Source organism: Monodelphis domestica, chromosome 2 (genome assembly GCF_027887165.1).
Source record: "Monodelphis domestica isolate mMonDom1 chromosome 2, mMonDom1.pri, whole genome shotgun sequence".
NCBI classification, from domain to species: domain Eukaryota; kingdom Metazoa; phylum Chordata; class Mammalia; order Didelphimorphia; family Didelphidae; genus Monodelphis; species Monodelphis domestica.
In genome coordinates, this window is record NC_077228.1 from 341,400,264 (window position 1) to 341,427,763 (window position 27,500).

Genomic DNA, 27,500 nt, shown 5'->3' on the forward strand with positions numbered 1-27,500 from the left:
CTCAACTATAAAATGGGGGTATAATTGCATCTATCTCACAAGGTTGTTGTGAGGATCAATTAAAAAAGCTAAAAGCACTAACCACATTGCTTGACAAACAATAGGTACTTAATGCATGTTTGGTCCCTTCTCCTTTACTCACAAACCCATATGTCCTATTACATTACTGTAGTAAGAGTCTCCCAATCCCATCTCCCTGCATGCATGCAGTCTCTCCTTTCTCATCTATTCCCCACACCTCTAGAATCAAATATCACAGGGCAGCTAGGGTAAATCAGTGGATTCAGAGCTAGGTCTGGAGACAGAAGGACCTGGGTTCAAATTTGGCTGCAGATCTAAGAGTCCTGGACAAGTTATTTAACCCCAATTGCCTAGTCCTCAGACCTTCTTCTGCTTTAGAACTAACATTTAGTTATCAACTCTAAGCCAGAAGCTATATGTTAAAAAATATATATCATATACCAACTCTTCACTTTAGCATTTGAAGACCTTCAAAGGTTCAAATCAATCTTTCCAGCCTTATTACACATTTCTACCCCTTTCACTCTTCAATACAATCAAACGAGCCTTTTTATTGATTCCCATAGAAAAATATTCCATCTTGAGCCTTTGTACTTTTCATTGATTGTTCTTCATTCCTGAACACATGTATTCCTTACCTCAGACTTCTAGAATCACTAGTTTCCTTCAAGGCTTAAAGAACAGAATGGCTAGGTGGCTCAATGGATTGATAGCCAGGCCTGGAGACAGAAGGACCTGGGCTCAAATCTGGTCTGATATTCCTAGCTGTGTGAACCTGGACAACTCTCTTAACCTTGCTTGCCTGGTCTTGATCTTTTGTTTTAGAGTAAGAGTTGAAATAAAGAAAAGAAAAAAAGAACACTTTCTTGTAGTAGTACTTCTCAAATCATCTATTTTGTATCTAAGTCCCAAGTAAAATAGGGATTTATTTCACTTTTACCTTTGTAAAACCAGTATCTATAAAGTGTCTGGCACAAAAGAGGTACTTAATAAATACTTGCTGAGTAACTGATTGAAAACCCTAGATAAAATTCCATTTTAAAAAATTAACCAAAAACAGAAAGACCAGTTTAGCTATCTTATCCATTTCATCTAATAAGGGCTTACATGTATAAAGGCACTTTTAATAACCAACTTCTTTACATTATTTCATGTAACCCTGCAACAAACATGTAAGGTAGTTAACATTCCCATTTTACAGATGAAGAAAGAGACAAAGAGTGATTGTGTCATTTGCTTTCAAGGTCACACACAATTAAGTATCTCAGGCAGGACTTTAAATTTAGCACTCAAACCACTAGAACAAGCTACGAATCTGCAACATAGAACATTCTGGATGAACAATGAGTCAACCAACTATAAACTTTATAGTAAGATGACTTACTTAACATCAACATCTTAAGCCTTTCATTTGAGTTCTGTCCTCTAGTTGAACCACCCATTTGTGTTGTCTGCTCAAACTAAAATGAGAATAGATACTGTATCACTTTTCTATTTGTGTCCCTAGTGCTTATCCAGTGTTTGCACATAAGTACCTAATAAATTCTTTTTCATGTTTTTAATAAAACTGGGGGGTGGGGGAATCAGAAATTCAAATTCTTTGAAAAAGAATGCTACCCTTAATCTATTCCTAACAGTCTGCAAGATAAAATACATACCTTTCAGTTAGGTATATGATGAGTAATATGCTAGGAATAATGCACATATGCACATAGTTACCAAGTTAAAAGAATATGCCATTACCATAAATTTTTCATTTCAAGATATTCAATTCATGGTAGGCATATACAAGACTAAGTACAAAGGAGTCCTGAAACTTAATTTTTCCAGAGCAGTAAGTGAAATGGGTCCACTAACTACTGATGCAGTACAAGCAGTTTAGAGTTCAGTCATTTAATCTGATTCACTTAACAATCCAGTAAAATAAGCAATTGTAGATATTTTCTCAATTTTACAGATCAGAAAATTGCAGCTCATAGTTAAATGATTTTCCCAAAGTTCCTGGGCTCTTAATAACAAATTGAGCAAAGAGCACTTAAACCAAAATCACCTATTACTCTAGTAATGCTACCAAGATCCTCTTACAACTAAAACAACCCAAACTGTGTTATGTGATTGAGTTAGCAAAATCCTACATCAGTATCAAATGAGAGAAAAAAGAGGATATGAACCCTTGCCTTATTTAAAAAAAAAAACAACTTTTTTTTAACAGAACTATTAGAGAAATTGAATAGATTCTCTGAAACAGTAGGAAAAGCAAAATATCCAATTTGGAACTATATCTGTGCTCTGCATGACCATGGGCATATCACTTAAAAGCTCTCCATTTTGACCTCTTTTCTCATCTTTGATTTTTATTTCATGGATATAGAAGGGGTCCACTGAGGAAACTCCTCCCACTTATGCCTATTTTATCAATAGTTGTCCAACTTAAAAGCTTTAAATCTGCCTGGGGCAATGAAAGGTTGTGAATTCCCTTAAAGAAAAGTGTTCATTTAAAGAAAAACATCCACTTTCTTAGGTTTTCTCTAATGTATGCCTTTCATCACACTTCAACCCGTTTTTTTCAGCCTTACTGAGTTTCCCCTCCTGCAAAGTAACTAGACTAGAAAATGCACAACACACATTTATATAGTTTCTTCCAGCTCTACAAGTTCTATGAGTTACTGGAAATCAGGAACTTTTAGTGAAGTATCTTCTGTAGGGTAAATAAAAATAAAAATATCAGATGCAAAAAATATTTCTTTTTCCCCGATTCCCCTTTCCTAATTAAAAATATACAGAAATTCCTAATTTAACTATATTCACACATCTCTGACTTCTATAGTCATTACTTATCATGCTCAAACCCTTTTCTGCCTCACATTGCAAAAGTGACTAGACCAATACACACACATACTGGTTTCTTCCAATAATTACAACACTTATTCCCCCCCCTCCCAACTCAAATATATTACAAACAACTTCCTAAATTATCCACTAGAATAACAAAAAGAATAACTAGAAAAAACATTAGTACAGTGTAGTGAAATACTATGAAATTTTTTGGGTTTGTTTTCAGAAAGTTTTTTTTTTTGGAGGGAGAAATACTGTTTAAGATTATTTTGACAGTTGTCTTCTACAGGATTTAGTATACTTTTTTTAAAGGACTAATTTATTACCTACCTTTCATCTCTCAAGAGGAATTTTTTCTCTCGTAAAATTATTTTTACTTATATACTGGTAATAAATTCTATTACAACAAAATAATTTTACATGCTTGTAGAATTATGATGGTCTTAAATATTAAATAAATGCCCCAAAAGTTTCCTTGCATATTTTCCCATTTTCATTCAATTAATTTTCCATAATTTAAAACCACTATTTCTATCTCCCTCCTAGTTCATATACATTAATCTTCATTCTGTCTCTTTTTCAAAGAATTACATCCAGATTAGGACAGTTATAAAAACCAGTTTGGGGGATCACAGAGCTGGAAGAAATCTCTAAGAGGTAACTTTATCAAACCCATGCCCAAAAAGGAATATACAAGAGGGTATCTATCTGTCTTATGGTAAAAGACCTCCAATATTAGGAACTCATTACCAAGGCAGCAATTCCACTCCTGGACAAAACCAAAGAATCTCAGATTTAATTCAAAGGGACAGGAAAAGCCATCTTGGTGCAACACATACATCAATAAAAATACTCTCTAAAACATGCCTGACTACTTTAAGTTTTTCCTTATAGGTAAATTAAAACTTGCCTTCTAACTTCTACAGGTTGTTTTCTGGGTTTGCCCTCTGGAACCTAGGAAAACAAGTCAAATCTCTCTTTCAAGTGCTTTAAATACTAATAGCTATCAATTTCTCTTACCCAATACTAAGCTTCTTCTCTAGATTAAACATCCCAGTTCCTTCAACTGATTTTGATATGGCAGTTTTGAATTTCCACTAAAGCAGACTACTTCCCTATATGAGGAAATAACAAAAAATACTCACAAATTTTACAAGGCAATATAAAACTAGGAAAAGTGTGGAATGTGAGATCACCCTAGGCTAGAGAAGGCCTCTAGTTGTCAGAAAGGAAGTGACAATGGCTTAGATTTAAATAGGTAGAAAAGAAGGCATTATAGGCACCAGGAAGGTGGCTGAAGCAAAGACTGGGGAAAAAGTGTTCAGGGAGTAGAAAAGGATTTGTTTGGCTGGAAAAGGTATTCAAGTTGTAGGAAATAAGACTGAAAATATAGGTCAAGATACGATTGAAGAGGGCCTTAATTTCCAGTTCATAGAATATGAACTTGATTATTTAAAGTTTCTATGAAAGGAGTGACATGAAAGTAATGTTTTAAGAAGATTGGCTGGCCAGACTACAAAGGACAGAAAAGGTTAAAAGCAGCAAGAAGTTTCTTCATTTGAGAAAATTTTTAATTCAACATTTCATTGCTATCATTACATAATTGCCACTCTTTATGCTTTCTTACCAGCCACCAATAGCTTAGGATCCTTTGTAAATTTATTATGGATCCACATAAACAGAGGGATTATGTGAAGAGAAAGGAGGGTAAATACCACCAGAATTATCAGTCAAGGCATTGTCCTTGCTCTACGAGTGTTAAGAAATTCAGATCTTGTCAGGCCAAAGAAAGAGGCAAGAGAAAAGCATTGTCTTAAGCATGTCTACATTTTTAATATATTATAAGCAAAAATACTCACATCAAAAGATTACTACAAATAGCACATCTCACATATTAGCACTTCAAAGTTATACAAAGCACTTGTATAATTCTCATTTCACAAATGAGGAAACTAAGTTTCAGAGGTTGACTTGTTCAGGGTCATTAGCCAGGTTTAGAACCTAGTAATACTGCCTCCAAAGCCCAGTGCTACATTATGGGACATCAGTAACTTCAAAACTTTAACATTTAAAAAAACACATCCTTCACATTTTCCTTTCATTGTCTTCCTAACTTATTTGGATTATATATTCATCATAGCCATTTTTAGGAAGAATACAAAATTGAAACTAGTAATATTTAGGATACATTGAGTCAACTTCCATTTTACTTAACATATGACTTACATTTAATGTATATTTATCTTTAAAGTGCTCCTCCAACTGGAACATTTTATTGAAATGATTTAAATTACCACCTTTCAGCTACTGAGTGTTTTGGATTATGAACTATACCCTGTATTGCCCCACACCTCTTTCCTCATCCTTCCACAGCTGCCAAATATTTGTTTTTCTGTTACTTTTCAGGTCACGAAACTTTTCAATGTTCATTAGCAAAAATTTTTAGGTGATTATGGGATAGAAAAATGAATATCACATTCATTAATATGATGGGAGACTCAAAAATTACTAACATTGTCAGAATTTTAGATAACGAACTCTCTCCACACACCTTAGTGATGTGATAAGTTGGTTATAAAATATTAAATATTTCTTGCTAAAAACCTGAATATGAAGAAAAACTAAAGACAATTACAAGAAATGTGGTAAATTAAAGTCTGCAGATACATCCATGTAAGAATAACAATTAAACAATCTGTACCATCGGGTAGATGTTCCAGACATTTCTTAACATGTCCCAGACCCCGCCTACCACATTTGTGGTCAAGCAAAAACTGAAATGCAGATGTACTATACCTCTAACAGATCAAGCAAATGAAATTAAGAGGCTAATTATTAACTTACAAAATAATTTTCCTTTAGATTTCTTCAGCAGCTTAATTTCACAAGGAAATCTAATGTACAAATGGGTATGAATTCTTGACAAGTCAAGCATTCAAGTGCCCTACCCATCATACTGAACTTTTCAAAGAAAAGTCACATTCATTTGCTTATTTTTACCCAGGTTCAATTTTCTTAGGTCTTTATCCCCAATTTCTATGATTGTTATTACATAATTATTTACCTAACCTAATTAGCTATAAAAACATCAAGAACTTTAAATTATACCCCTGAAATACCTTAACTTTAGAGAAAAGATAAAAAAATCCTAACAGCAAGTCCTTGTCCTTTCAGACATTACATGTTAAGTTGGATAGCAATTACTTTTAAGTTTGTTCTAACATACACAATAACATTATACACAGTACAAAATAGGATATATTGGTTCCCCATCTCATATAATTATCTCCATTTTAAAGCATTTCTAAATAATTACACAAAAAGTCTCATCTTGAAATCTCAGCTAGTATAGCACCACATATATACTATAAATGGCAATAAACCCTAAATATCTATAAAACTGAATACAGTACAGAAGCATAACAAGATGAAAGCATTATCCTTACTCAAAACATACATTTATGTTATACTTAATAGTTTAAACAGTTAAGACTTTAATTTCATAGACTGAATATGGTATAATAAAAATGTGCTAGATTTGAAGTCAGAGGGAAATGAATTCAAATCCTGCCTCTTGACGCTTGTTTTACATTATCAAGTTACATAACCTCTTTCAAGCTTCAGTTTACTCATCTATAAAATAAACCTTTTAACTAACATCACACTTTTCTAAGATTATATGAAAAAACAATAGGTGATTTGGAAATAGTAAAACATTATAAATGTCAGTTAATATTAACTTATAAAAATTTTCACTTTATTAATAATCAAACCACTATATTATATTAATGTATGAGGATATAAATAAAAAGAATGAAGCAATCTATTCTCAAAGAGCTAACCTTATCTTTAGCATGACTAAAGACAGTAAGCTACCTGAGGGCAGAGATTATCATTTGCCTATTTTGTATCCCTAGCACTTAGCACATGTCTGGAATGTCATAGGTACGTCGTAAATGATTACTGATTAACTGAAAAATCCAGGTTAACTTACAAATGAAGATACCTATTTACAAACTATCTGGCAGTAAGCAATTTTTCTGAAAAGATTTCTGATGACCCCTTAATCGCCACAATGTTCATTTGTCCTCTACCTATACTGATGTCTGTACTAATAAAACATGCCATGATTTAAGGAACACATGAGACAAACATCTAGAAATGGAGCTTAATATTCTAGATAGTCAAATTGTTATAATTACAACAGATTGTCTTCATTTAAAAGATGTATGTAGGAAGCAGCTGGGTAGCTCAATGGATTAAGAGCCAGGCCTAGAGACAGGAGGTCCTAGGTTCAAATATGAGCTCAGACACTTCCCCGCTGTGACTGGGCAAGTCACTTAACCCCCATTGCCTAGCCCTTACCATTCTTCTGCCTTGTAACCAATACACAGTATTGATTACAAGACAGAAGGCAAGGGTTAAAAAAAAAAGTATGTAAACTATCTTCCCATTAACTTTTAAATTAATTGTTGGGCATGTAACCCTTTTCAGGGTATATAAACTTCATTAGAAAGAGAAAAAATGTTTAAGTACATCATATAATCAATATAATTTACTGGAGTATTTCCCATCAGACCCAACAAAATTTGTACATGTTTATACTTACATTTGATTTTTAGCCGCTTGCCTCTGAGCTTTACGTTCTTTCCTTTTTTGATCTGGTGGCTTAGCAAAAACAATTTCAATATTTTCTCCTTCTAAGTCTTTGCCATTCATTTCTTCCATTGCCTAAAAATATCAGGTGTTGATTAGTGATATTTAATTTTCAACTCAACAGTTTGTTTTAGAACTTTAGATGTAGTGGTATCCCCATAGGAGATGGTCTAAAAAAACAAAAAATCTTAACTTAGGGTCAGTGAACCCAGTTTTTTTTAAAGCCACCATAGAATTTTATTAAAAATCATTTTGGTGGATTGGGTATCAATGAAGTGGTCATCTAGACACAATTGTAGTACAATAATCTTAGTTTATAGTCAGTTCACCTATATAGTCTTTAGTTTCATCAACAATCTCTAAGGTCACTTCCAGTTTCTAAATTTTGGTTACTAAAAACATACATAAATGAGGGTATTAAACTAGTAATTCATAATTTTAAATGAATGACTTATTTAAATGTTCTTTTCTAAATTACTCAAGTTACCAAATATCAATTCCCACTTTTTTATTACCTTTACAGCACCATCTCTCTCATCAAAATGAATGAATGCATAATCCTTTAGTTTCTTCACTCGTTCCAGTTTCCCAAACTGACTAAATGCTTTTTCTAAAATCTCTTCTGTTACAGTATTGGCAAGGTTACGTACAAATAGCACTTTGACCTGTAATTCAAAAAATAAAAATAAAAATTTTCAAAGTGCATTTCCAAAAATTTAAAACATGAAATGCTTCTATCATGTATTTTAAACAATAAAATCCCAAAACAATAAACAAAATATCCAAAGCAATAAAATAGAGGAAATGAGTTAATACTATAAAAGCTACCTAGAAAGCAAGACACTTCTTTTTGACCTTAGAAAGAATGGTAAGATCTTTTGGGATTGCATTAAAATATAAAAACACATACCCTTTGGCCTGGTGATACCACCATGAGGCATATATTCCAAAGTGGTAATAGAAATAAATAACCACAAAAAATATTTATAGAAGTTTTTTTGTGGTAGGAAAATTGAGTACCCTTGACTGAGGAATACTTGAGCAATTGTTTTATTTTAATTCAGTGGAATGTTATTGTGCCATAAGAAATGACAAATATAAAGAATTCAAAGAAACTTGGGATGACTGTACAAGCAGATACAGAGGATCAGAACAATTCACAAATGATAACAAAAGAAAACCAATGAAAGATATTCCAAATCTGACCAATGTGCTGGCTGATGATGCCTGCCTGCAGTGGGCTCACAATGAAGGATATCTCAGTTGAGAAGTGATAGACTATAGGTATATAATGAGGTACATAAAGTTTAAAGGTAACATAAGTTTATGTTACACAGCTAGGAAATGTCTGAGGCCACATTTTAACACAGGACCTCCGATCTCTAGCCCCGACTCTCAATCCACTGAGCCACCCAGCTGTAACCGGTATTGAAACATATAAAATATCTCAACCTAAACTTTAACTGCCTACCAAACCAACACAATGAAGAAAGCTTAGACCAGGAAGTAGCAAGGTTATAAGGAAAAAAGCAGTTTCTCTCAAGTAAGATAATCTAGGTGCAGATCTAGTCTGTGAAAATTCTTATGAGTGTGAACTTGAAAAAAAACACACCTTTTCCTAGCCCAAGTTTTCTGATTTGTAAAATGAGGGGATTGAATTAAGACACCTGAATTCTCTACCATCTCTTAATTCTCTGATAACACCAACCAAGTTTTTATCTACATTATAAATGGCAAAATTTTAGAAAACTCAATCCCACCGCAAAACAAGGATCTCAAATGCTACCTCAATTTCTAACAATGTGCCTCTTACTCATCAGAAGATGGACTAAAGATGAAACATATCTTATATCCAAGTCTACCAAAATAAAGGAAATTCCTCAGGTGACCAAATTGAAAATTGTACTACTAGCATTAATGTTGATTCTTGAGGTGTTTGCTCTTATAGCAATGCCTCAACTGATTTCTGTAGCAGTATAACTAATAATAGCTAAATCTTCTTCAATTGCCACAGCTCAGCTAGGGCCAGAACAAGCACTCACTATTTTTAGGCATAGGACTTTAGTCTAACAAACAATTGAGTTTGGTGCCATCATCACACATTTGCCAAGATTCAGCCTGCTCCTGCTGCTAACAAAATTTCACACTGCAGGATTCTCCACCATATGGGTTAAACATATATCAAAAATTCCTAAGGCTTCAAACTTTCTACATACATTATATTTCTGATTCCATTACTAGTTTGTGCTCATACTACAAGACTTTTTTTTTAGTAATCACTTGGAAGACTGTGATAAAGTACAATCATTCATACCCAATAATATGAAAATCCGGTCTTTATTATAAAATAAATTACTGAATTTCCTTGAAAAGGAACCAATTTTTGCCAAAAAATTTTAAAGTCTAAAAATAATTACATAAAACTTTGTGCATACATTACACTTATGTGAGCTGGCTTGATAAAAACTTAAGTGCATTTATCATTTAGTTAAAAAAAAAAAAACCACTTCCCTGTCCCTCATAGGCCAATCCAAAAAATGGTCTTTTATCAAGATTATAATTTTTTTATCCTTTGATAAATGTAAATGTGTAAATTAATAAAAGCTAGGTTTCATATATCACTTAAGGTTTGCAAAAAACAACATAAATAGCTCATTTTATCCTTACAACAATGCTGGAAGGTAGGTGCCATTAGCCCCTTTTTAAAGATGAGAAAAGAGGCTGTTAGATGATACAGTACATAGAATACTGATCCTGGAATTAGAAAAACTCTTATTCCCAAATTCCAATCAAGCCTCTGATACTTATTAGTTGTAACTCTGGGAAAGTCTAATTTAACCCTGTAAAGTCAGAAATATGACTCTGGCCCTCAAGCTTTTATTAAAATAGCTACGAAAAAGTATAAACAGAACATATATAAAAACTATTCACAGGTTCCATGAATGCATTAGGGTAAGCAGTGTTAACTGTCTTGTAAAACTAATAAATTACAGAAGTTATCTATAAAGCCCATTTCAATGTATAAAAGTGAACTTGACAATCACTACATCTATATATCTATTTAGAGAAGGAAATGGCAATCCATTCTACCACCTTTGCCAAGAAAACCTCAAATGGGGTCAGAAAGAGTTGGACACAACTGAAAATGACTGAACACCACCACAGATGAGGAAACTAAGATGGGGGGTTAAGTGACTTGCCTATAGTCAGAGAAAGGGAATTAAGTGTCTAAGGTGGAATATAAACTCAGGTCTTCCTTATCCCAAGTCCAGTGTTCATCCAAGTGTACCATTTGGTTGCTAAAGTCCTCGAAATTCCATTATAATTGTTCAAATCTTTACCAGGTACTTTCTTTTCAAAAAACAAGTTTCTATTGTAGTTTAAAACATTATTTTCTCAGTCATTACCTTTGCCATGACTTCAGGATCTGGATCTTCTATAGGGTCAGCCCATTCAACTGTGCCCACATTTCCCCAGACTTTCACTTTGCCACTCATTAACCTACGCCTGGCCTGAGCAGCAGTTTTGTGATCTTCATACTCAAGGAAACAAAAACCTCTGTTCTTTTTCTTATCATCCGGTTGGTGGTACAAAATGACATCTGTAAGGCCCTCTGAAATTAAACAACCACCTTGTTTAACAAACTGAATAAAACAAAAAAACTAAGTTGTTTTTTTACCTAGGATGTAATTTTTTTAAAATTTGGTCACTTCATTTAGTGGAGTCTATTAAGATTTTCAAAATGAACAGATATGTTGGGGTAAGTTTGTAGTGAATTTACCTAAATTCAATTAAGAATTCTCTCCCAAACACAAATCATTAAGAAAAATAAACTGAAATGCAAAGTATGTAATTTTTTTTAGGAGTGTTTTTGAATTCTATTAGGATTACTATTTATTTACATAACTCTCTTAAGACAATGGTAATAGACAAATCCAAATAGAAATACCAGAAATAGGAAAAACCCACACCAAATATAAGCTTATTTCAAGTAAATTTTAGACTGTTGAATTGGGAATTTTCTTTTAACAGAATTTGCCACATACTTCTACTTAAATTATTTGAAGTAGACAAACTTAACAATGGTTTTTTTTTAATTGTTTTTCTCCAAAATAATGAAAAGGTAAAAACCAAATTTAAATCACTCTAGCATGACAGAGACATGCTTTCATCTAGTAACTCTGATTCAAAGGAATTAAGTTTTTGGTGACCCCTCAATCCCTGAGGTTCTCTTCTTGTTTTGTAGTTGAACTCTTATTTTTAAACTATACTGAGAGTTAATAAAAACCAGATACTGACTTAAAACTCAAATAGTACAACTGAACACATATAGAGTAAGTGCAGTATTTTTTACAAAATTATTTAAATGCCGAAAAATGTAAAATTTATCTCCAATCCAAAAAAAAAAACCTTCCACTACAATAGGCTAAGTCTTAACTATGTTCAACTTACCTGTTACTTTGCTAAATTCTTCAAGAATCTGCTCCTTTGTTTTACTCTTGGGAATAGACCCAACAAAAAGTCTATTATTTGCAACTGAGATGCAAACACCAATGTGTTTTCCAGAGCGAATTTCATGATTATTATACTGAAAGCAAAAATAAATAAATAATTTGAGATTGACTTAAAAGTTACTCATCTTTAGACTTAAGATCTAAGAATATCACAAATTCTATACAATTCAGTAAAATCGTCTAAATATGTATTAAATATAAAGCTATTGTACCCTATGCATATGGAACTATGTAAAGTCAGAAGTGACTCTGGCCTCAAGTTTCTATTAAAATAGCTATGAAAAAGTATAAACAACATAAAAAAAGATATTCACAGATTCTATGAATGCATTAGGGTAAGCAGTATTGTTTCGTAAAACTAATAAATTATAGAAGTTATCTATAAGCCCATTTCAAGGTATAAAAGTGAATTTGACAATCACTACCTCTCTACCCCTGCCACTATATTAACATGCAATGTAACCAGTTCACTAGTTTCTATTACTCAAGCAAGGTTCTTTCTTATCTGTCAGCAAAACATCAAGGGGGAGGGGATGAACTGGGGGTTGTTAACAGAGAAGTAGGATGAATTACTCTCTCAACCTGTACCCCACCCTCAAAAAATATATAGCAAACTTATTTCTAACCCCTTCTTTCTCTGTACCTCAGAATATAACAGAATTTCATACTTTCCTCAAATTTACAAAAGTAGTAGTAATTGTGATGCACCTCCCCAAAAATAAAGCAACTATAATATAATGCTCAATTGGTGCAAAGCAACTCAAGATACACAGTTCAAGCTGCATAGTCTAGAGAAAAAGATTTATAGAGGTCACGAGAAGCAATTTTAATATTCTGTGATGTACACTGTTAACACCTACATACTAAGCATCCAAGAAGATCATGCTGAACACAAGTCATGGAAGAACCATGACTGAAATTTCCTTATTGTATCAGGAGTAATTTTAACAATCATTTTGCATCATTTCCTCACTATAGGAAGCTGTTCTCAAAATACTATTACTTGTGTTTAGGTTAAAGCTAAAGAAACAAAGGACCAATAGGTCCTTTGTTTCTTTGCTTTTAAATTTATTAAAATTCATAGATATAACTATTGCTAATAAAATACTGCACTAAACTTCACATTTATAGGCTTCCTTTTCTCACATTTTAAATCCACATCTAATGTTTAAAAATAATTTTTTAAAGACTTGCAGCATGGCCTATGAAATACTTGAAACAGCAGCTTGTCACAACTTGTTATACTTGCTTCTACATATTTAAACTAGTTTAAGCAAATGATCTGGGTCCCCCAAGTCTATATATATAATCATATTATGTACAATGTGTTCTCAATATACTTTTGAGAAGTCAACCACATTATCAACAAGTTTCTAGGGTTTTCCTTAGTTATGATTTAAGGTTCTTATTGGCCCTATGATTTCGTAGCAAAAAAAAAGCAAAAACAATAAAATTCCACATAAATAGTATTTAGTAAACTCAGAATTCTGGAAAGCAAATCAATCATGGTCAACTATTCCAAACTTTTCATTTCACCACTGGGAAAACGTGTCCAAGGTCAAGACAAATCTGGATATTCTAAATCCTATTTCAGTGATCTTGCAACTATCACAAAGGATTATGATTAAATCCTTGCAGGATCAATAAGGCTCTGCTATGAAACTACTGTAAAGGGAATAAAATCACAATCAAGTCATGTAAGCTTTTGAACTTAAGAAAAATCCCAGGGGGCAGCTGGATGGCTCAGTGGATTGAGAACCAAATGGGATCGGAGGTCCCAATTGGGAGGTCCTAGGTTCAAAACTGGCCTCAGACACTTCCTGTGTGACCCTGGGCAAGTCACTTACCACCATTGCCTAACCCTTACCACTCTTGTGCCTTGGAACCAATAAGACAAAAGGTAAGGGTTTTTAAAAAGAGAAAAGGGAAAGGGGAAAAAAAGGAAAAAGGAAAGGGAAAGGAATAATTCTCTATCTGTAAGTGCTGCATACTGCTAAAACATTTACTTTCTCAGCTTTCTGGTTAAATAAACTTAAATACTCCCTACAGACAGTTCGCTCCTCAGCAAAATTTATACTCCAATGTAAACAGGTAAGTACCAAAGTTAAATTTCAAGGTAGCATATTTTCTATAATATACAAAGCAAAGGAAAAAACTCCAATTTGTTGAACTTTGTTTTTCTGTCTACTCTAGAAAAACATAGATGTCATCCATTCTTTGGCAATACTGTAATCAGAGTTTGGAAACTATTACAAGCCAAAGTTGGTGAATGAGCCTAAAGTTGGTGAATGAGCCTGAGTGGAGCACAAAGCAACAAGCACAATATTAATAAGTGGTTCAGAACCCACTTTCTGTTTAGCCATGTAGAATAAACTGATGCAAAACTTTGAAAATCTGTTAAAAGTTGATCCAGTGACAGTTAAGGATTTGCAGCAGAAGCTGAAAATATTCTAGTTTAAGCATTCATTATTACCTAAATATGTAAAAATTTGTTTGTCCCTCAAATACCAGAACTTAAGGATGCCACTTCCATAGCCTTATACCCCTTTATTCCTTCTTCTAACATGAACAAGGTAAAAAATGGAAAACACCTCACTTTGGGCATGGCTCCTACTACAGCTCAGCTACCTCCTAGGTTACAGCTCCATTTTCTTAAGTGTCACCTATCCTCAGAACATGTCCTTATTGCTTCCTCACTCTTTGCAACAAGCCTTGACCAACTCCAGTATATTCTTCTGTCCTATCTTTCAACATTTTCTTTTCTGAGCTGCCATCATCATCTTCTGAATCATTTCTCTTAACGTACATCCTATTGTAACATTATTGGACCAATCTCTTCCCACTCAATTATTTCCCAATATCACTATCAAAAAACACTCCATAAAAATATCTACTTTCATGACATTCCCCACATCCCTATTAGACAAAGTTAAAATTCTTTAGTTTGAAATAGGAAGTCCTCCAAAATAATTACTAAGTTAAAATCCCACTATTAAAATTAAATGGTCCCTAACTCGCATAAGTTTAATGTGATCCTTTGGTCCTTTCAGCAACTTCAGCATTTACTTACAAAGAATTCATGGTAAATGTAGCTGTTGCAAAAAATATACAGATAAATTAGCACAGAGTGATGGAAGTAGTATAGTTAGGAGAGGATACTAGTTATCAGAAATGTTTCAAAAGGTTTACAAGAACTTTTAAATCTACTGACAGAGGTGACTGCTACTAATTGCTATAAAAAATTAAAAAAGAGGATTGGACTAGTGGGTCTCTCATACCCCGTTAGCTCTAGAGTTGCTATCTTGACATGGTGGTCCCAAGGGAAGAAATCAGGAAAAAAATCATTGACCCAAGTCCTGGGTTATATATAACCTTGGACAAGTCAGTTAACTCATGGGTCTCAAATTATTCATCTACAAAATGAAGGATTTGAACTAGGTAGCCTATAAGCCTCTTCCAATTCTTGGGTTATGCTCCTACCATCATTAATTAGGTATAATGTCTTATACCAATCATTACTTGTTCATGTGTAGCCATCTTTTCTCTACAACTAGAAAGGAAACTTGTTAAGAAACAGTCACCAAAATATATGGGTTCAAATTCCCCTTCAAACACTTCCTAAGTAGGTAACCATAGTCAAGTCATTTAACCTCCCCAGAGCCTGTTTTACTCATTTATTTAAAAAAATAAAATAAAAACCAGGACTACCAATTTCACATATTATGAGCAAATATTTTACATTAATAAGTTGTATAAATGAATTTATGGGGCAGCTAGGTGGCACAATGGATAGAGAGCAAGACCTGGATTCCTAGGTTCAAACCTGGCCTCAGATACTTCCTACCTGTGTGACCTTGGCCAAGGCACTTAATCCTAATTGCCTAGCCCTTACCTCTCTTCTACCTTAGAACCAATATTTGGTTTAAGATTCTAAGATGGGAGGTATGGGTTTAAAAAAAATTGTATTTAAATGAGTTATAATTACAGCCAGATATGATTTCCTACAGTTAGGAATCAAGTCAGTCTTCATGTTCTAGACTTTTGCTTTGCATATAGAAAGCATTCAGTAGATTGAATTGTGTAAATTATTCTTTCAATTTTTTAGATCAAGTTACATATCAACAATACCCAGAGAAATTATTGTATTTTGGAATTTTGTGTTTATTACAGATTAAAATGTCAAGACATTATTGGCAAAGCGTTGAAGACCTCCTTGTAAATCATTTAGTAATTAATCCATACTATTCTTGGCCCAAAACTTGTCTTAAGGCTTTCCCTCTCTTCAATGCTTACTTAATGAAATATATACTCTCAAAAGTTATAAACTAAGTTACCAGAATATTTTCTCTCCTGAGCTCCTATAGCACTTATCTTTCTTTCACTTCAGTTAAATCAATACTGCCTCTTACACTGCTACACAAAACTATTATCAAATTTCATGTTTATAACTCATCTATACTGAAAATGCTATTTGTTAAGAAGAATCACTTATGAGATTTCCTATGCCAAAAAAACACCCATATCTTAAATAGTATCCAACAGTTACTCTTTATCACTTTTATGTTCTCCAAGTCTTAAAACATTTGCTGAATAATATCTATTAGTAAAAATATTGCCTATATACTTGTAGCCCTTTATATAAACAGAAAAAAGGATTTATTATGCCAGCCAATATATAGGCCAAGCAATATATTTCTTGAAAAGAATTTTTCCTAAGAACATTTAAAAATGCAAAAATTTATAGATAAAATATGCTACTATTTTCTTATGCTCTCCACCCCATCACAAGATAATTACCATATAAATAACAGGACAAAAGAGACATGTCTCCCAGCAAATATGCAAGGTCAAATGTACTCAAAATCAAACTCTCAAACAAAACTACTTAATGATTTTAGTTCTAAGAAAAAGTTTAGTAAATCTGTTCCTCAAAGAAAGCTGACTAGGAGACAACATGCCCATGAAGAATAATAAACTAAGTTACTATATTTTTTATATAGGAAGTTAATCATATCCGTAATAATGAGGAACATTGATGTATACAACCCAAAATGTCAAATAATCCACATAGTCTGGCCACAGAGAAAAAAACTGATAAGCAGAATGGAATTTTATTCCTCCTCTAACCATGGTCCTGACCAAACAGCTCAACACATTCTCTAGAGATATAATCCGAACAGCAGCCATAAAAACAATTCTGGATCCATCTCTCCTAAGCATATATCACTATCTGAGAGTCATTTATGCTATGTAGAAACAAGGATCTCTTTTCAGGACAAGATGCTACCTGTTGCCTGTTTCAGGTTTTCAGGGTTGTGAAGTAATCATACAAACAAGCCATCAATACCAACAAGCTAAATGAACAGAAGAATATGACCCAAGAATAAAAGATTTTCCAAACTAGGTCTTGGATATCAGCCAAAAAGACAACTTTGACCAAATATGTAATATCTGAGAATACATACATTTAAAACTACATTTTAAAATCATCAAATTATGGTGGATGGTGGTGATTTATAGCTAGGAAAATCTGGGTACAAAATCCTATTTCTGATACTGATTAGCTGTGTAGCCTCAAGCAAATCATGTAACCTCTGTGAACCTAGACACAACTCTCTAAGACAGCTATAAAAGAGCTGCTGTCAGTATAAACGAAGAGTTCACACATACAATCCCATCCACTTATGTACTGACATACCCCCCCCAAAAAAATCCACTTACTTACATATATATTATGAATAAGTTGGAGATACTTTAACAAATTATCTAAAGACAGAAAAGACCATTTCAGAAGGTGTCTTCTATGGGACATGCAATCATGATGCCAATTTTACTGTACTTCTGAAATAACTAGTTTTGACAAGTTTGTGATGTAAAGCATACTTCAAATAGCCCCTAAAATTGACAGCATATGATATTAGAAAGCAAAGATACATTCATCTGTTGTCACTGCTCATAACTCTTGAGCTGTCAACTACCATCTTAATTGTTACCTAAAATGAAAATAATCCATTAGGATAGTCTAATATCAAGAAAATGCAGTGCCAAAATACCAGTTTACATGACTGATCTGATCCCTCCAAAAACTTAGCAGGCTAGAAACAAAAATATTCATAGCTAAGTAACCACAGACATATAACTCAATAAAGTACAAATTTTCAATAAAATTTGGTAATGATTTCTAGATGAATTCCCCACAATTTAATGTAACAAAATCACTGTCTAATTTATGGATTACCCGACTTCCTAACAGTAAGTTTAAGCCTTTAATGTTAAAGGCAAGAACCTTCAATTCATCTGTAAACTAAAGGTTGATTCCGTTGCGAATATCTCTAGGGTTTAACTCTAATAATTCTATGATTTTATTTGAACTACCTCATAGAGAAAAGACAGATCAGAGTGCCAGTGAAAGGCTCAATAGAGAAGTAGTTACTTCCTCTGAAGTAGGAAGCATCAGTAGTTAAGACACAGGAAGAGGGCAACAAATGAGGAAAAGAAAAAAAAATGTGCACACAGATCCTTTTAAAAAGGGACCACAAGGTTAAAATCTTTTCAAAAGATATTCCTTAAAAATTCAGTATACATTAAATATCTTGATTTAGTGAGTCATAAAATTTTCAACTATTTCACATTTACTTATGAATAGAAGAAAATAGTGAATCAGCAGAGAATGCAAAATCATTTTATATTTGTCTTTGAGTGTGAAGAAGGAAAATTTACCCTTTATATTACGTTTTACTGGGGAAAATAATAAAATTAGCTGGTACTCCTAACCCCAAAGGGAGAAAAATGATAAGCAAGGGGAAGAAGTCAGTTTGTGATTTAAAGTGTACTTCAAATAACCCCCAAAATTGAGAGCACAGAACACAATTAAAAGCCAAAGATACATTAATTTTCTGTTGTCACTGGCCATAACTCTTAAGTTCTGTCAATAACCTTTTTGTTACCCAGGATGAAAATAACCCATTTAGCAACAGGACACAACAGCCATGTTTACCAGGCTTTCACCCCTAGCCTAAAGTCATCTAGTGCTTTTACCAATTTGCTATAGATCATTAGCTTAACCATTTTTCTTAACAATTTCATGTCAGCTGCAAATCAGAGGCAGACCAATGAGAAGGTCTATAGCAAGTAAGCTTGTCAGAATCACATCTGATGAAGCTACTTCTTAATTATTCTTTAGGCTTTAGAACCCTCTACATTTAAAAATTACAAGTAAAATGTGTCAAGTAAGGGCTCTCAGGAATTTTGCAGTATCATCTAAAATCTCCCATCCAAACATACATATAGGAAATGCTATAATAATCATTTTAGATCTTCAAGGGATCTTAGAAGAAAGGCCATCTAACACTTTGTAAACAAGAGAAATGAGTCCCAGAAAGGTTAAAAACTTCCTCTCACAGTCACAAATTAGAAGAACTAGAATCAGAACCCAAATTCCAGTACTTTAGTTTAGTAAACCATACTGCCTATGAACACAGAATATATAAAAGTATATTGATTAGCGCTTCATTAAGTATGTTTTAGAGCAAATTTTGCTAAAAGTATTTTAAATCAAATTTGAAGGTTAAATATCACCTTAAATAGTACCAAAAAAAAAAAAAAACTCACCAATTTAACAGCCTCCTGAGCTGCTTCTTTTGTACAGAAAGTTACAAAAGCATATCCTCTATTCAGACCAGTCAGAGGATCCATCATTAAGCGCAGATCCCAAATCGGTCCAGCTTTTTCAAATAATGGAACAAGTTCATCTTCAAATAGATCTCTTGGAATCTTTCCCACAAATATCTATAAACATATATATGCAGTTAAGATTCATGAGTATAGTTAATTCTATGGACTTTTACCTTATAATACAAAATGTTTCTTTACCTCTGTACCAACAGAAGGCTGTTGTCCTGAATATACTGAATCTGGAGGAGGTCCTCCATACTTCCTCTGTCCAGTGGTCACATCAAGTGTGTAGCTTGTTCTTTCCAAGAGTGCCTTAAAAAATCCAATTAAATTAATATGCTTTGATCCAAAGAACCACATCTAATTTTTTTATTCCAAATTTGCTTAAATTTCCCATTTTCACATGGTAACATTAACCACATTTAAGCTATCACTGTATTCAGCATTATAAACTTTTTCTAATTACCTGTTCTTTATTTCATAGGATCACATTTAAAGCTCAAAGGAATCTAGTCCAACCCATAATTTTGCAGATAAGAAAAGAGATTAAGTAATGTGCCATATAGGAATTAAAGTAGCCAAAGCAGGATTTAAACCTGGGTTAGTCCTGATTCCAGACCTACACCAAACTGTGCACCTTTTACTTAAGATTTGGAATCCCTAAAATTAACAGAGGTGATATTTATTTCCATGAGCACATCAAGCAAATTGCTTGCAGAAGATACTTAATAAAAACATCTTAGAGGGTTTTTGATTCCTGGTGGGGGTTTTCTGTTTTGTTTTTTGGCTTAAAGGTTAGGTCTAAAATTTTACTAGCATCCACCTGTTTAGGATCCACCCAGTTTCATCCAGCCTAGAAGCAGACAGATTTACCTTTCAATCCACCTTAATCTTTATGGTACCAAACTTTTAAGAAAACTGCTTATAATTTACCATATTAGCCTTAATTTTCATAAGATGTAATCCCAATACTTTTCAAACAATCTAGAAACATATCAGTGACTCAAGTTTTTTAAATTATTAAGATACACTACACAGAAAAGCTTAAATTACTATAAATTAACCCAAGGTTTTTTATAGTATGGCCATCTGCTGTTATATCACAGTTCACTTATTGCTTCACTGTATCGCAAGTTTTTTTTATAAAATATATCTAATTCTATATCACAGAGTTACACTTATTGTGGCACACCACTGCCTAACAGAATGAAAGGCAACTAACCATAGCGCTGTGTTCTGTATCCTGGGTTGATTGGCTCAATGACTATAGGTTAATAGGAGTGTGGAAAAGGTTTATAGGAGAGTGGAAGGATTTATATGAAGCCTTAAAATATATACAAATTGAAAAAATGTAATGCCGCTACTTCATGGATTTTTGCCAATCACAGGGGTCTCTGGAACATAACTCCCGCGATAGGTGAGGGATCACTGTACTTCTAACAACTCAACACTTTCTAGAATACTTATATACTGGGTCTAAATAGTATTCTGAAATGTGCACTTGAAATACATTTTAGGAAGTGTAAACCTAAATTTACATGACTTAATTTTCCAATTCCAAAAATCTTAAATATTACTCTTAACAGGCAATCAATCAACCAGAGAGGAGACAAAAAAGAATTCATTTTTCTTCTATTTGAAAATCAACTCAATACTATCTAATGATTTTAGGGTAATTAAAGATACAGAAGCATACTCTAATAATACACTAACCTTATTCATAGGATTTAATTACAAAGTACCATATTGCTCTAATATACTGAACTCATCATGAGATTTTTCAGCCAAGTGAAGGAAAAGTTTTGTCTATCAGTTATATCTTTAGGTTTACTCTTTATACTGAACTTTTTGGTGTTCAAATAACTGCAATTAATCTTGTGCTGCATATTGAGTATAACTTTAAAAGTTAACATGCACATTCCTCCTCCAAAGTTCAGTCTGCCTAAAATGCATACTACTTAGGGTCTCAAAATCTGATAAATTCAAAACTATCACTGAAATCAAGAAAATTCAAAGATGCTTTTATTTCCCTCCCAAAAAGAATTATGATCAGTACAAATTAAAACTTTATTTACAATTTCTATGGATCAAACTATTACTTATACTTTCAAAAAAAAATAAGGTATAAATAAGCTCTCCCTAACTTGCATCCTATGTCAAAACAACACATTCTCCATTTCCTTTTCCTTCAGAAAAGTTCAATGGAAAATAATACCTGGCCCATTCCTTTTCCAAGAAAGGAACACAAAGAAAATGACACAAACTTTAACATTTACATTAAATTCAGAAAAAGTTCTCATGATATTATAATGGCCTTCCACATTTGTTAAAGAATTTGGATTTAGTTACATATCACAATACACTGAAAAATTTAAACATCATTTTTATAGCTTGAATTACTTTTCATCCAATTCAAATTTATGGTATGATAGTTTATAAACACAACAGCCCAAAAGTATATTGAATTTTCAAAAAATGGATTTACCACATATATGCAATTTAACTCAGTAAACTTCAAGTACTAATAATGACGTGCCTATTTCAGCTATCTCCTTTGGTATCTAGCTAAATATCAACTCCTCTCCCATGACCTACAATATCCTAAACTCATTCCCCTCAAGTCTACATCTAACCTCTCCTGTTACCTCCATACCATTCCTTTACTCTCCCATTTCTGTTAGCTGCTATCAGTAATTCTTAAATCTATGATTTAACAGATTTTATATCTGTTCTCAAGTTCCAACATAATGCATCTCTCTACAGCTAAAGCAGATGAACTTGAAGGTAGCAGGGACATGTGCCTTAAATACCTATTATATATTTCCTATATAGTTTGTAAGGTAACAAATTATACAAGAAAATACAATTCTGAACATTTCCTGATGACACATCAGAGAATCAAGGAGAAAAATTATGCAGAATAGGCATATATTTTCCTATAATCTATGGAATTAGTCCCATCCCCTCACTCATTTGGTATAAAATAACCAACTAGACAAATCTTAATTGAACTCCAGAAATTAACCTTAAATAACAGATTATTATTAAGTCATTAAATTTTCAAATATTTACCAAGGCTATGAAAAACTGTATTGAAACAGATGTGATTTACAACCCAAACATTAGGTTATAAAAAGTTTATTTCACAAATGTTTCTTACAAATTTATTCTCAACATTAAAATTTTAAATTCCATACATAAAAAAGGAAGCTTTCCCAAACTATACTTTAAGTCATTTACAGAAAAAGTTCACAACTCTCAAGTCACTGACTCATTTTCAAAAAAAAAAAATTTAAAGGCACATACCTTAATTTTTGCCTCATCTGGTCCTTTGCTAGAATCGGCCACTTTGGTCCCCTGTTTTTCTCTCTGCCTATATGTCTTCATGACTCCACATAAAAAGGCACTTTTGTTCTATAAAAAATTAAGTTTAATAGCAACTGTTACATCCTTCTTCAAAACAAAAATTCCACAAGGCACAAGAGAATTCAAATGTATTATCAAGTAGTCACAAGGTAGCAGTACTATAAATTAGTGAACATTACCTGAACATGTGAGAGATCACTGTCTTTAAACTGTTGAAGTACTGCCAATGCACCGTCTTCATTAAATTCTTTTAAAGCTTCAATTGCTCTTTCATCTAGATCACTGTGTGCAACTAAACCTAGGGAAAAAAATGTTTACTAATTAGTAGTTAGCTTATGTAGCATATTTTCCCTAGGATAGTTAGGAGGGAAATTTCAATTATTTCAATAAAAATTTTATCCAACAATCTCTCACTAAAATAACGTGCTTCACAGCTAAGTCTAGTCTCAAAAACTAAATGATTGATCCTACCTTATAAAACAATATTGATCCTACCTTATTAAAATCTAAAAATCAATCTATGCAACAGATATTCCAATTGAAACCTCAACTCAATTCCAATTGCTATGTGAAAAACAAATACCATCACCAAAGAAAAATACATAAGCAAATCTAAAGCTACTCAAAATTACTTAACAAGAATCCTAGTGGAAAACACAACCAAAAACCATCACCTGCTCCCACCATTAACAGCTGCTGCTATTGTTTTATACACAATCAACTAGACCCCCCTTTGCCAGCCTGCCTACCTGGTCTATCCCCTCCCCTCCCTACTTTTAAGCAATTAGCCTCAGACCTAATTTCTAATTCAAAAATAGAAAAATTATCACAAAATCAAAACTGCAGTCCCCATACTAATTGGAAACCACAAAAAGTTGCTTTTAGTTTAATTCCAGAAATCCAATAGACAAATTTCATAATGATTTTGCAAGTTGTGTCTTACCTGCAACGTAAATTTCATCTAGTTTTTCAGCAACTTTCTGTGGTAAACCAGCATCAAGCAATGTCTGGAAATGCTCAGAATGGGTAACTGCAGAAGAAGTATCCATGGGCTCTTCAGTACCATTCCCATTAACATGTTCAGTAGCCATGTTTCCAGAGATCTGTTTAAATGCAATAGGCAAAATTAACCTACATTCTTCAAAAAGGTCAAAGATGACAATATTGGAGCCCCAGTCTGTCTTCTGCCTATCACTTATTACAATAGCCAACCAACACCTACCTGAAAGACACTAACTAGTGCCTGACAACTGATGCGAGTTATAGAGTAGAAAAATAAAATCACTTTTACTCGGAGCATCACCCCTGAACTCACCTAACACATTAACTAGGAAGTACTTTACAAACAGTGGTAGGCATGCCACCTGCAGCTGCGCCGCTGAGTAAAAGAGGTGTGTGGAGAATTGGCAAAAGATAAAGAAACCTAGAGATAAGTCTTCTACCTCTAGAGTAAAGCTCCAAACTGTACACTTTTTCCCGCCTGCCGCTTTTGAATCGATAACAAGCAAAAGGAACAAAGCGCTCAGATAACTCCCCCCACCCCACAACTCCCCAAGCCCGCATCCCATCCCCCCAAGCTCCTCACCCAGAGCAGAGAGACTCCACCACTACGGCCGCCAGGAGCCCATTAGAAACACGTGCTCTGCGCCTTCAAATGTCCTACAACTTCCTCCAACGTCTGAACACTGAGCCCCAAGGCCACAGTGGCAAAGGCCACACCAGACTCCAGCAGCACCTTTCACAACGAAGGGAGCCCTCAAGGTAACAACAACCTTGCCGCCGCCCCCCACCCCAAAAGGCAGCAGGAGACAACTCCAGGCCACGGCCTCTCCCCTCCTTTTCCCATGGTTTCCCCCTCCCCCCTCCACCAAGCACCACCATCTCCGCCGTGACACATGGCTCTCCCCAGAGCGGCTCCCGGGGCGGCGGCACTATCTCCCGTCCCGTTCTCAACCTCGGAACGCTCCAGTCCCACAAATACGTGACCGACAGCACGTTATACAACTCCCCCACCCCCTCGACCGGTGCAATGACTCTGCAGCTCTGGGGCAACCCCCTCCCGCAACGGGGCAGAGCCGTCGGAGCGGGAGCCGGCGTGAGGGAATTCCCCGGGCGGCCCTGCTCTACCACCTGCCCCGCGGACCTATTCTCCCAGTCCGAACCGTCTACTGCCTGGCGCCTGCCTGCTCGCGGAGCTCAGCGCCCCCTCCCCCCGCGCGGACCAGACCCACGGCACCAGCCACGACAGCAAGCAACTCGGGCACCGCCGCACGCCCGCAGTCGGCACGGGGTACTCAAAAGCTCCGAGACAGGCGCCTCCTCCCTCCGGCGCTGCAGACAAAGCCCGGACGGCGGTAGCACATGGGCGAGAGGAAAAAGCGGAGGCGGCGCCGGGGGCCGCGGCCTAGTCTCAGGCAGCACCAGTCAACGTGCTCCTCTCCCCCTTGGAATCCATTTTCCAGAAAAGCCGGTTTCTCCCTCCCCGCGCCGCCCTCTCCTTCCTTCCCTCCCCCCCCCACAATGTCGCCGCGCCTTAGAGGCTAGTGCCCCCCCTCCCAACCCGGCAGGGCCCCGTGGTCGTTACCTCCCCGTTGGGCTGCCGCGGGTAAATCCTGTCCGAGGGGATCGGGTTGCGGGAATCGCGTGCTCGCTGCTCCCTGTGTCCGGCGCGAGTGGAGCTGTTGTAAAATGGCGGCCGAAGCTCACGCCGCTGGCAGCAAACCCGATCCAGTTCCACTCGCCTCCGAGCGCGCTCCCGGTGCGCGCGCGCCTCCGCGTGACCCCCCCCTCCCTCGCGCGTCCGCTTTCCCTTCACACACACAGCTCCAGCCTTCCTCCTCCCCCCCTCCCCAACACCCCTAGTAACCTCTTCTACCCTATTCTCCCCGGCTCGACTTCTCTGCTACCCTTCCCACTCAATACTACTACCCAAACTCTCAAGCTCCGCGAGACGACCTCTGCCTCTTGCTTTCTTTCCTCCCTATTTCCCACTAGCTCTTTCTCCTCGAGAGGGTTTCTGCCCCTCTCTTTCTCTCTCCCGCGCTGACGTGAGACGGCGACGACTACGCCGGGTCGCGCGCCCGTGAGCTCCGCCCCTTGCCCAGCCACCTTCCTCAGCTCCCCCCAGTCCCTCGCCACTAAGTGGGCGGTGCTCAAAACCCCGCCCTTCCGCTCGAGCGGCCACGAAGGGGTACGACAGTGAATGAGAGACCCGCCCCTTCCCCTCCCGTCTCCTCCCCCCACCCCCCCGCTAGGCGGGGCGGGGCGGGCCGGGTCGGCGTGTCCCACTCGTTCTCCTTTGTCAGGAGACAGACATCTCCCTACCCCACCCCCACTCCAGCACACATGCCACCACCACTAGTCTCCTACCCACGCACCCCACCCCCGCCTGCAGTTTGGCTGCGGCGGGAGGAGGGAGAGTGTGGGGGTCAATCTTGGAACGCTGTCCTTCCCCTAGAACACCCACCGGCCGTGAGCGCGGAGCCCCAACCGCTAGCGCCGCCGCCGCCGCCGCCGCCCGTTCGCTCTCCCTCAGCTCGCTCGGGAAGCTGCCGGCGCACGTGTCCCCCGGGGCGGGGCGAGGCGAGGGAGACAATGGGACTGCGGGGGGGAGGGGACGAGCGAAGGAGGCGGCGAGAATAGGAGACACGCGGCGGAGCTGGGACCGCAGGAGCCAACTCGAGATGGAACTGTCCCATCCTCTACTCTGAGCCGCCGATCGGGACGCGCACCAACATACACATAACCTCCGCGGGAGATGAGAAGAGCCCCGGGGAGCCCACGCGCTCCCGACCCCGCGGGCTCCGGGGTGGTAGCGCCTGAAGCTTGCCTTTGCTTTCGGAGGCTGGGGGACGGCTGGGAAGATCGTCCTCAAAGCGTACTCTTGCAAACTGGCAGTCCCCGCGCCCTCTCGTTCGACCGGCAGCCCCTCCTTGGGGAGCGAGGCCCAATTTGGAAGCGAAACCCTCCTCCCGCGACTTAGGGTTGTGCAATCTTTTCGATTTCTGCCCCGTTTGGAAGCCCTCCAGATCGTCCTCGTGGATACTGTCTGCACAATTCGAAGCCAATTCCTGCACGGGTCTGAGTGAGCAACTTAGAGGAAAACCACTTTTCAGAAAACTTTGGCTGCTAGTTATTATCATTTGAAGTGACATCTCCTTTGTAACCCTTTACTGGCTACAAAGGTTCCAAGACAAAAGCACGTTTTTATTTCACTGGCGAGTTAAGGACGTTTTCCCTGGAAAACTAACTTCGAGTAAAAGAGCACTGCTCTCTTTGATGGAAATATTCTGCTTCTTAAAATTTACCTCTGTTTTTAACAAAAATGTATTGAATTGATTTTTTAAAAAACCATTTTTTCCTGAGTCACCATCGAGTTCATAGTTTTGGAGGAAAGTTTGATATACTTTCATTTAAAATTATCCTAAGTTATAG

At 36.2% G+C, this 27,500-nt stretch overlaps 1 protein-coding gene across 1 annotated transcript in view; it reads right to left on the bottom strand.

Annotated features, from left to right (window-relative positions):
- Nucleotides 1–26,637, bottom strand: part of SYNCRIP (synaptotagmin binding cytoplasmic RNA interacting protein) — a 29,316-nt gene extending 2,679 nt beyond the window's left edge. Inside the window, exons 1-10 of the mRNA XM_007484284.3 lie at nucleotides 26,533–26,637; nucleotides 24,010–24,169; nucleotides 23,246–23,364; nucleotides 23,007–23,114; nucleotides 19,899–20,012; nucleotides 19,638–19,814; nucleotides 11,965–12,100; nucleotides 10,920–11,125; nucleotides 8,028–8,177; nucleotides 7,466–7,587 (exon numbers count right to left, since the gene is read on the bottom strand). Of these exons, the coding sequence (XP_007484346.1) occupies nucleotides 7,466–7,587; nucleotides 8,028–8,177; nucleotides 10,920–11,125; nucleotides 11,965–12,100; nucleotides 19,638–19,814; nucleotides 19,899–20,012; nucleotides 23,007–23,114; nucleotides 23,246–23,364; nucleotides 24,010–24,157 (1,280 nt within the window). The 5' untranslated portion in view covers nucleotides 24,158–24,169; nucleotides 26,533–26,637. The remainder of the gene's footprint in view (nucleotides 1–7,465; nucleotides 7,588–8,027; nucleotides 8,178–10,919; nucleotides 11,126–11,964; nucleotides 12,101–19,637; nucleotides 19,815–19,898; nucleotides 20,013–23,006; nucleotides 23,115–23,245; nucleotides 23,365–24,009; nucleotides 24,170–26,532) is intronic.
- Nucleotides 26,638–27,500: the final 863 nt, after the last annotated feature.